The sequence below is a fragment of the Hemibagrus wyckioides genome, linkage group LG18 (genome assembly GCF_019097595.1).
Source record: "Hemibagrus wyckioides isolate EC202008001 linkage group LG18, SWU_Hwy_1.0, whole genome shotgun sequence".
NCBI lineage: Eukaryota > Metazoa > Chordata > Actinopteri > Siluriformes > Bagridae > Hemibagrus > Hemibagrus wyckioides.
In genome coordinates this window covers 14,896,077-14,907,632 of record NC_080727.1, presented here as the reverse complement: position 1 = coordinate 14,907,632, position 11,556 = coordinate 14,896,077, and the positions used below count along the sequence as shown (strand labels likewise).

General features: G+C 35.1%; 1 protein-coding gene across 1 annotated transcript; it reads left to right on the top strand.

Annotated features, from left to right (window-relative positions):
* The first annotated feature begins 736 nt into the window (after positions 1 to 736).
* pold3 (polymerase (DNA-directed), delta 3, accessory subunit) lies at positions 737 to 10,260 on the top strand. Its single transcript, XM_058415731.1, has 12 exons — positions 737 to 875; positions 2,512 to 2,567; positions 2,659 to 2,758; positions 3,177 to 3,216; positions 4,087 to 4,219; positions 5,139 to 5,394; positions 6,420 to 6,492; positions 6,583 to 6,751; positions 6,951 to 7,060; positions 7,166 to 7,245; positions 8,371 to 8,446; positions 9,750 to 10,260. Exons 1-12 carry the CDS (start codon positions 819 to 821, stop codon positions 9,965 to 9,967), a joined length of 1,368 nt encoding a protein of 455 aa, XP_058271714.1. The 5' UTR covers positions 737 to 818; the 3' UTR covers positions 9,968 to 10,260.
* The last annotated feature ends 1,296 nt before the right edge of the window (positions 10,261 to 11,556 follow it).

The following is an 11,556-nucleotide window of genomic DNA, read 5'->3' as shown; positions in this document are numbered from 1 at the left end:
CGAAGGTCAGGTGTTCTGGAATAGTTCTTGCAAGAACAGTATTGTCAAGTGCATTTGCAGAACCCATCAAGCACCATGATGAAACTGGCTCACATGAAGACCATCCCAGTAAAGCAAGACCAAAACTTACCTCTGCTGCAGAGGAGAAGTTCATTTAGAGTTACCAGCCTCAGAAATCACCAATTAACAGCACCTCAGATTAGAGCTGTTATGAAGGCTTTACAGAGCATCAGTAGCAGACATGTCTCAATATCAACTGTTCAAAGGACATTATTGTGTATTTCGGCCGCCTTCAGCATTGTTTAACAATGAAGAAAGAAATAAACATCAGGAAAGACCATGGAATTAGAAGGTGTGTCCAAACTTTTGACTGGTAGTGTACATGATGACTGGTGCAAGGTGTTCCCTATGATGGACTGCTGTCCTATACCAAATGCACCCACTGTTCTTGAAACTGACTCCATAATCCATTTCAACCCAGATCAGAATAAAGCACTTACTGAAAATTAATGAATATATGAATGAATGAATGAATGAATGAATGAATAAACGAGTGGATGGGTGCATGTATGAATAACATTTTGACATATGAATTAAGTACAAATTTTTTACTTTGAATGTGCTTTATTATATGAATATAATTAATTCATGCAAAACTCAGCCAAAAAATCCGCGAACAAAAATCGTGCGTGGGTTTATCAAAGATCTGGCAACACTGGTCTCTGCTCGACTGCTCACATGATCGGAAGTAAATAAAGTTCCCGCGTTGTATCGTGCCGGGAAGAGTGTGTTTCCAGGGTGATCAACTTCGCGCTACCATGGATGATCTTTATTTAGACAACATTGACGAATATGTTAACGATCAGAATAAGATTGTAAGTTACATATTGCACTCTTTTAGCCGTGTGATCGCGTTTCGCTTGGGGATAACTTCCGTTTATTAGCCTGATACTCTAAAGGCTAGCTAGCACTGCAGTGTATTAAAGCCACGAGATGTGACAGGATAGTCATTCATCATATTAGTTATTTATTGGAAATTTGCACGGAGGGTAGTATTTATTTCTTTTGATTAATAATGGCGTTACTAGCTTCTCTGCAAATGCAGACGTAAGTAATTGAGACGTCTACTCAGTGGCGCCCTTGGTCTACGTTATTGCATGTGTTTTGCATTAAATAGTCCACGGGATATTGTTTGCACTAATTTAATGTTTTTCTTTGGATCTTGCTAGTGTGTTTCTTCTGTTTGCTGTTCTGAATTTGTCGCCTTTATGTAACACTTCTAGGATGGTTAATATGTTATCATGATTTTAGTCAGTTTTAATCTATAGCCCTGGAATAGCAAAAAATATATATGACAAATGATGAGACGAGGCGATTCTAACGCATGCGCAGTCGTCTGTATGCACAGAAAGCGTTCTTTGGAGTTATGGCACTTGGCATGGACTAAGTGCAGTTGATGGATATTTATTAATTACCGTATTTGCTTTAATAGTGTTTCAGTGACGGAAGATAAACTTATTTTTATTGCGTGGTGGAGGGTTTAAGAATACAGACATTCCCTAATTGATTACATTTGAGCCTTTAGAGTTGTTCTGTTAAGCTGTTTTGTATGTGATTGGAAAGTACTCTTCATGGGTCCTTGATTGCTGTTGCTGAAAGGACATCATTTAGTTACATTTATATTATATACTGTCCAGTGTCACCCAAATGAGGATGAAGTTCCCTTCTGAGCCTGGCTCCTCTCAAGGTTTCTTCCTCGTATCATCACAGGGAGTTTTTCCTTGCCACCGTCGCCGCAGGATTGCTCATTGGGGATGAAATAGTTTAATAATTTCTTTTATCCTTCCTCTGTTTCTCTACTTTTGTAAAGCTGCTTTGAGACAATGTCCATTGAAAAAGGCGCTATACAAATAAATTGAATTGAATACTCATTTACAGAGCCACCTAATGCATGTAACATCTTTATAATATTATTATATATTACATGTATATTATATATAACATGCCATTGTATATTATAATATATAACTATTTAATAATGTTATGATTGTGCGATCCTATAAAAAGAAATATCTCCCAAAGTGTTTTATTCCCCTCATACGACAGTTTAACAAAAAAAAATTAAAAATTTATTAGTAAAGGTAGGGCAGCATATGATTTTATGCTTTATGATTTATAATTTTTTTATTGCTCTGCATTAGTCAGGTGCTGTTGGAGAAAATGAATAACACCTGATGAATCAGAATCAATAATTCAATAGCCTTGTGGTATAATTTAACTATAACTATGTAATGACTTTTAGCAAGGAAACTAATCTAAAAATCCAGTTATCTACAAATAAAGACATTTTCTGTGTCCATTGAAATCGACATTGTCTGATATACTCTGAACATGGTGTGGGTTTTAATACTGAAAATGCTCATATTAAATCAGACCAATTATCTTCTGCCAACTGTAGGTTTCCCATTCTTTTCAGTTAATAACCCAATACTATTGATATTGTCCAAACAGGTCACCTATAAATGGCTGAGTCTTACTCTTGGTGTCCATGTTAACACGGCTAAACAGTAAGTCTCTTTCTTTGGTGGCAGTCTTAACATTTCATTTCAATTAACTGCTCTTGTTGTTGTTGGAGTGGATTTGTTGAATTTGTTGCAGGATGCTTTATCACTACATAGAGCAGCGACGGAAGGAGCGATCTGGAAACTTGCATGCAACTTACTTGGTCTCTGGGAAGTGCTTGGAGAATGGCAGCATGGTGAGCTTGGACACTTGATTGAACAGAAATTAGACTTATAAATACTAGATAACGCTTCCACTCAGAAAATACAGATTTGAAAGTCTTCCATAAAGCCTCACCAGGAAAAATCATAGAATTCTTACTAATTATTAAAGTGAAGGATCTTGTATAGCTGTTGTTAACATGGTTATCAGGGTTTACTGTTGTAAAACTGTAAGAATTTACTGAATGTACTGTTTTACCTACCTTGATTTTGCCATGAACATAACCATTTATTCTAACATGGAATTGAAATAACAATAAATAAATGATTAGAATAACAGAATTTCTTGGACAGACATTGCTGATAGCAAGGAATAGAACACGTATATATGGTCATTAATATTTGTAAGTTCACAAATCTTGCATTTTATGATTTTTCTGTCCTTTCCTCTAGTGTCATAAGGTGTCAGTAGTGCGTGAAGACAAACTTGAGGGTATGTTTGTTTACTTTATAGTGTTCTACAATTATGAAACACCAAAAACACAAAAGTGACTGCACTGAATGACAGTTAAATAGGCTAAACATGAACACTGAATGTTGTTCACCACACATGCATGCTGAAAGCTCAGTGTTTTATTTTTATTAGCTCTACACAACCTTCTTTATTAAAAGCCATACTTTTAACCATATATACGCTTATGAAAATCCGCAAAAGTATACATTTTATAGCAGCTATAAACAACTCTCATCAGTCTCTCTCTTTCCTTTTTCTTGAATTTAATAAAAGAAAAAGTTGTCTGTAATCCTATATTGGAGAATTTCAAGGAACTTTACCTCTGACTGTTTGTAAGAAATTAGAGTCCTGTAAAAAGTGCTGACACTAGAGACTCCATCCAGAAATAATAAACAAATACTGCCTTACAAAATATCACCAGATACATTAGCTTGTTAACCCATTTATGTGGCATGTTCCCCATAAAAGCCCCTGTGTATGGTTTTAACTATAGAAATGATAATGAGTCTGTAATTTGCCTTGCAGTTGGAGCTGCCAAGTTATTTTCCATGTAATTATTATTCTTAGCCCAAATTACTGTACGTCATTGGATATTTGAGGTATTAACATCGGAAGAGTTTTGTATTAACAAAGACTTCAAACAAAAATTGTTTGGATATATTTTTATGTTCTGTGCCATAATCACTGGGTGATTAAATGATGACAAGTGTTTATTTTTTGTCTTTTTTTCCCCCCAATCACACTGGTATTAAATATTTAGTATTAGATCTTGGTGTCAGCATTAAAGTTAAACCTTTTGATTTGTAATTATGTGTGAGCTGATTCCTTTGTATCCTCAATCTTTTCCAGATGTAAAATCCAAACTGGATGTAACGATTAGCGTGCATGTGTACAGCGTGCAGAAAGCTGAGCTGAAGGACAGTGCACCGCTTTACAGTACTGACTACGATGCTATGAAAGAGAACCTTAAAAACTGCACCAAGTATGTGACTTTATGACTTGAAATAACGACTCTGACTGTAATATGTGTGTGTTCTAATAAGTTATTTAAGGGATGTTTATGTAACATTTCTAGGAGTGTCCTAGATAAACATAACTATAGGTGGATAAAAATGACAGTGCATCATATTAAAAATTAAATAAAAATATAATGATTGACAAACAGTTAGTAAAAGTAAGTCCACTTCATAACACCAATCTCTCTGATTGTTTTCTTATTATATCTCCAAACACTCCGTATACAGGCATATCAGTCAGAATGTACCAGTAGTTTGTCAGTTTACAACATTCTCACCTTAATCATGTCATCATGTTTTGCGAAGGCACCTGGTTTAAGGCAGTTTTGATGAGAACACATGGAATATTTTCTTATTCTTATTCTTTTTCTTTTGTTTGAAGCTTCACCTGATGCAGTGTAGCATCACCTAATGCTTACCAGACTCTGGTTAAGGCAATTAGGACAGACTATTCTCCCAAACCAGTGATTATCTCTACTGTCAGTTATTTTATAGATACGAGGTCAGGTGCAGTTGAGGATGAACATCAAGTACCTTATCAAACCTTATATATTTAGAACACAAAGAAATCTATGTGCATCCATTAGTAACTAGGATTTTCCGATTTAAAAATAGTCATTTGCAGGTTCACTCTTAAGTCAGTCTTGAATCATTTGGTACACTTTTAAAAAGATCAAGTTGAGTGGCATTCTGTAATTAGGTTAAGTATTAACTAATCACACCTTTCGTTTCTGTTATACAAAATGGCTGATTGATTTGAAACTGGTTAGACAAAAAAAAACAACAACTAAATTGCAGTAATTGAGCTCTTTTATCATTTCAATTCTATAGAAAAGAGGATCTCCTCTGTGCTTCATTGTAACAGAGTATTTCCCTGTTACACAGGTACAGTGCGATTCGCTGTGCTGCTGCTGTACAGATGTCCACAGCAGAGTTACAGAGGGCTCAAGAAAAGGCCATGTCCACTGCATCTGACAAGGAGGCCAATAAACCCGTCGTCAACAACTACACTGCACCTGCATCCAAATCCACCTCCAAACAGCCGAAAGGCATCATGGGAATGTTTTCAAGTAAAACCGCACCTAAAAGTGAAGCGCAGAGCAAAGAGGTGAAGGTGGAGCAGATAGATGATCCATCTCCGGTAAATGAACAGTCATAGCACGGTCACCATAATACATAATTATGCTCAAGAACACAATTCTATTATCCAGATCATGTGAAATTTACAGTTTGGCCTTCGGCGTTATTGTGAGAGATACCAAAATGTTGTGCTAAGGAAGAAAGTAATTTTAACTTTAAATTATGGCAGTTTTTAGCTTTGTTTTTCCTTTAGTCTGTTTTAGATGTAACAATCCAGTGTCGGAAACCACATCCGCATAAACGCTGTAATCTTATTTTATGTGGTAGTTACATTAGAACTTTAATCTAGGGTTCATTTTAAAAACCTATTTGAATTTAGTTTTAGTCCAGACGTTTGACAGAAATAGTTATAGTTGTATTTCTTTTCATTGTCATTACTTGTTGTTATTAAAATGGTGAAATGTTTACAGCTTTTTTTAAATAATCCTTCAGAAGCTTCTTTTCTGCATGTATCTCAAGCATACAATTCTGTTTACCTCCAAAAGATTTGTTTGACTAGGGCTCTGAAGCATCACAGACATTTTAACAGCCAGTATCTGATTACAAACCAACTTGATTAGGCTCCTGTCTGTTTGATGCAGCACATGATTTTCCAAAAACTTGATCAAAGCATGACATTTATTGTGTAATGAAATCAGACCTCAGTCTGCGGTTAGACTTGAAAATGCTGTTTCCATCCAGTATGACAGACCTTGAGCAGTTTTACTAGGAAGAATGATCAAAATCAAAAAGCTGATTTGAAACATTTCCCAGCTATTTTGTAGCTAGAGTTGGAGAATATTAACATAACCAACAAATGTATGCTTTTTTTTTGTAGAATGAACCATTGTATCACAAAAATAAGTGAAACCTTGAAATGATGAACGTCATCATAAGTAACATTATAGCTATGAATCAAATTTTAACAATTCCAAATAAATCCATTACAGTTCCAGGTAAAGGGTGGTGTAATAGAAAGTGTATGGAATTCAGAAATAAAAATCTTAATAATAATAATAATCATCATCATCATCATTTCCATTTCAGGCTGAAAGACCTAAAACCAAGGCACCTTCCAAAGCTAGCACTATGAACAATTTTTTTGGGAAAGCAGCAGACAGTAAGTATTAATATATCTATTAAACGTAGTCACCAAGGTCTCATTTTCTTCACTGACCCCCTTTTAATCTGTGATTTGTTTGAATTATAGAAAAGCTTGAGAAACCAGACAAAAACATAAAAGAAAAGGCAGATGGGGCTCCAACATCATCAGCTGCAGGAAGCACAAAAGAGTCTTCACCCAAACCTAAGCAGGACATAAAGGAAGAGTTACCGAAGGAGACTGAAGTGATTAAAGATGACCCCAAAGAGACCCGGAGGTGTGCTTAAGATATTCCTTCTCTAGAACTGGTTTATATAAGAGCATAAGGGCAGTAAAGGTGTTTCTTTATACAGTAAAATAAATCTGCGTCCATTTAGACAATTTTATTATTGTATAGTTTTAGAAGGTGCTCATGTGGGAGCAGTATATTCGACTTGTGTCGTGACCGAAATAAAATTTCTTTGGAAACCGTACAGTAAAACAAAGCGCCTGGAGCATTCGGACAGTGAAGAGGAGCGAGTGGAGAGTCAGAAGAAAAAGAGACGGAGGATAAAAAAACCTCAGCCTGACAGTAGTGATGATGAGGGTAAGTAAAGCAAAGAGCTGCAAACTGCAATTACAGCAACAACCTGCAACCACAACCTACAATGGTTATTTAATCTGATCGACAGTGTTCATCCTTTCTCCTTAGTAATTCCAGATTCTCCACCTGCACCTGGACTGCAGACACCAAGTCCTGAAAAGCACGTGAAGGAGGAGCCATTTTCACAAGTAAGAATCTAAAATTTTGAATGATCATTTTTGACAACCATGTAAATCAAAAAAACTAGCATTAAACAATGAATAAATATGAAACTATTTATTTGTTTATTAGTTGGTTTATTAAATTGATATAAAAGCTACTCAAACAGTGAAGCACAGTGTAACGTTGGCTTTGTTCCCAATTGTGCTGGTTAATTATCTAGCTAAATTAAATAAGCAGATTCCATTTAAACTGAATAATAAATAAAGACTAGATGTAAATCTTTGGCTTGAGGTGCTTGCATTTGTAGTTTAACTGTAGCATTTACAAGGTTTCACTGTCATTCTGGGCCATGTTCCTGTTTAAGCAGACACTTTGATTTGTTTGACATTTACTTTTCATGTCAAAATGAAAATGTAAAGAATAAAAAAAAAAAAAAAAAAATTATATATATATATATATATATATATATATATATTTTTTTTTTATTCTTTACATTTTCATTTTGACATGAAAAGTAAATGTCAAACAAATCAAAGTGTCTGCTTAAACAGGAACATGGCCCAGAATGACAATGAAACTTTTCATGTCAAAATGAAAATGTAAAGAATAAAAAAAAAAAAAAATATATATATATATATATATATATATATATATATATATATATATATATATATATATATATATATATATATATATATATATATATATATATATAATAATATATTATATATATATATATATATATATATATATATATATATATATAATTATATAATTATATAATTACTACTTAAATTGTAGCATATCAGTGATTCCAAAATACCCTAAGCTGCTTCCTGATTGGTTGGGTCATAAAGCACTTAATGTTACTTCTACATTATGACTGTGTAGTAACTTTAAATGTAACAAGACATTCTGCAAATGAACAAGAAAACCAAATAAATTTTTATAAAAGTAGCTCTGTAAAGTTCACATTAGGTTTAAACTTATAAACACTAGTTTATTTGCAACTGCTATCCTTAAACTATTCGTAATTATTGTAAGGTAGTACTGAAATGTAGTAATGTAATTACACAGAAAAATATGCAGATGAATAATACAGTGTAATATGCCCCGGATTGCTGATGTGTATATTCTATTATTTACTGCAGAGCTCTGAGGGTAAGAAGAGGAAGAGGAGACGGGTATTAAAGTCCCGCACGTTTCTTGACGATGAAGGCTGTATTGGTAGGTTACGGTTCATAAATCACCTGAAACTCAAAATTATATACCAATACTATAATATAAAAGACTTGTGGGCATGGTGTTATAAGCAAATAATTAACAGGGTGGTGTGAAGTGGAGGTGCTCTTCCGACCTTGATTATTTTCCTGTAGCAGCGTGTCCCAAGGTGTTTTATTCCTCTCATACGGGAGCAATTTTGTATTAAATACATTTTTTTTCATTCATTAAAGGACGATATGTCATGCTTGTGGTTACATTTCCTCAGAATCAGAGAGCCAAGCCAGTTCCTGTTATAAAGATATAAACAGTCATTCCTTGTTCTGAGACTTTCTCATGGTAAAAAACCTAACATAAACTTATGATTATACTGTCAGACAGAGTATGCAGGAAATCATGGTCAGTCACAATGATGGACATGGCTGTAAAAAATTCCATCATCTGTCTGTTTTTGTTCGACATTTTTTTCGTTAGGCAGTTGTACAATTGAGACATTGTTCATTTGTTTCGTCATGAATGAAGATCAGCATACTTCTTACCACTTTAGTCATAATCTATGTAGTGATATGCATGAGTGATGCTGAATGTATATTTTGGGAGGAGAAAGAGTTGTGTAGTCTGGACAGGAGAAGCTCCTACATTAGTTTGTATTTCTAAGTGTCACAAACATTTTGACAGATAACAGATGTTTGATCTGTTCATTCAAATCGAGGATATAGCCCCATGTTTTTTGCATTTATGGTCTGTGGTTTTGGTGTGGTTGGTTTTTTTTATTAAATAGTTGAAATGTTAGCTGCAGACATGCCTATTAAATTGCTAACCCTTATCCCAATGGACAGCACAAAGCAATTTCTTTCTTATAAGACAATGAGTGGGAAATGAAGCAAATCTCATGTATGGTCATTTATATGAATTATCTCTGCAGTGATTATGAGGTTTATTTGTTCACAAGCTGTAAAACACAACTATATACTCTTCTGCTTTAGTAAACATGGCAGTGGTGCTAAATGAGAGCATGCAGAGGGATTTTCTGCTGTTACAGCACTGCTAGAGCAGTTCTGAATTTCTGTGTCTAAGGAGGAAAATTGAATGGAATGGATAGGTTGAGTGTCTTATTTTATATAAATGATGAATGGCCGTTTTCAGTCAGTGTCTTTACAATTAGGGAAATGATGGAAAATGTTTGATTAAAGCAACCTTTCAGTTAGAGCTGTAATGTTGGAAATGAATGAACACATTCTGACAAATTAGAATTAAGAATTCAACTGTTCTTTTGGTATAATTGGGTTTCTGTCTGTTTTTAACTTAGTGACCGAGAAAGGCTACGAGAGTGAATCTTACTCGGAGAGTGAAGACGAATCCAAGGCAGCCACTCAACCTTCTGAGGATTCAAGCTCACTCAAGCAGCCACTCTCAAGAAAGGATGAGGAGAAAAAGGTCAAAGAGAAAAGTCAGAAGAAGGCTCCTGCTGCTGCGAATAAAGCAACGAAACAAGCATCTATAACGGGCTTTTTCCAAAAGAAATGAACTTCTTATTTGAGCGTTCTGTCTTTGTTGCTTTGTTATCATCCCATACTCTTATGACTGTGTATTTATTGTACTGGACTTCAGTACAATAACAAACCAGTAGGTGTCCCTGTAAAGCTTATCAGATGTTTTGGTCATTGGTCCTTTCTTAGAAGAAACCACATGATGCTGGGAATATATTTGGGATGCCTGTACTTGTCTGGGATTTTTCTTAAAACTACTCCTCACTGATTACTGTGATCAGATCCTGAATATCAAATATTAAAAATATGAAACTACTATAAACCTTACTTTGTCACACTGTCTCTTCTATTTATAATTACACCATCCTCACTATCCTTTTCCTGTACTTTGTGGGACTTATTGATGAGCCATGTGTAGATCCTAAAGACAATATAATTAGTTCAGAAAGCTTGCCTTTTTTCTGTGGTTTATTTGCTTTTTTGCAGAATTTGTGCTTGCCAAAGCTTTTTTCACATGTCTACATAACGTCAGTCTCTGGCACAGTTCTTGGCCTCATTTCAGGAGATTGTGATTTATTAAAACAAAACTGACAGCTTGGGATGGCATGGATCTGGAAATGTGTAATGAAGCCTCTCTGATCTGCTGCCATGTATGTGAATTCGAGCTTTTCATGCCAACCAGAACTTTTCCCCCTACCTTCTTTTCTCCCTGGCAGTCACTAAACTTTATTTTTATAGAGTTTAGTCAGCGATTATTAAAGGTTAACGCCGTTTTAAAAGAACGCTTCAGCCAAAAATGAAATGTACACCAAATGTAGTTAATCATCCAGACTCCAGTTTTGTACTGGAGTTAGAATGTTGATGCTAAGTACAGGAAGCTTATAGCCTCCAATTTAGCATAAACTACACTGCCTCAGAGATTTACATTACTATTTACATTAAAGTAAACAAATCAAATGTGATTTTTATGATCATCCCACTTTGAATTAATGAACTGAGGTAGAAAAGTGATTCTGCTTCACGACAGATTCTTCATTTTCTAGTTGTCCATTTTCCTTCCAATTTTTTCTAATGGGATTACAGTGTCAACAGGTTAAAAAGGTGAGTTCAGACTTCTTTATTCCCAGCTACAGATTACAGTTGGTCCTAGAGGATCTCAAGATGTTTCCAAGCCAGCTGTGAGATACAGTCCCTCTAGTGGCCCCTGGGTGTCTGTAGCAGTAGATCCTCAACTGGCTTCTGTCCATTCATTGGTCTCTTTGATGCTCCCCTGAATGTCCTGGTCCTGGTGCTATCCTGAAGGTAAACCCTAGCCAACTATATCTAGTCCACACACACTAACTCACTAACAAAGATAGTTTAAGGCTCTCTATCACATGCCCATTGCCCACTGAAATGACATCAGACCTCCACCCTTTTGATTTGCAGATGATGAGCCCAGAAGATAGCTCCACACTTCCATTTAGGCCTGATCCAAGCAGGGTGACATTTGTGGACATCTCATCAGATCCTCACTTGGGTTAGGGTTAGGGTTAGGGAATGACTCTACAGAAACATATTTTACTATTTCTCCCCATTTGGTATTAAATTTATTTGACATATTTATTTATTATTATTTTCAGCTTT

Bases quoted from the DNA above. Each gene is read 5' to 3' on its own strand.
- pold3 (XM_058415731.1), top strand. From the start codon at position 819: ATGGATGATCTTTATTTAGACAACATTGACGAATATGTTAACGATCAG. The intron at 7,061-7,165 runs GTAAGTAAAGCA...CTTTCTCCTTAG, and splicing joins TGACAGTAGTGATGATGAGG to TAATTCCAGATTCTCCACCT. The intron at 7,246-8,370 runs GTAAGAATCTAA...TATTTACTGCAG, and splicing joins AGGAGGAGCCATTTTCACAA to AGCTCTGAGGGTAAGAAGAG.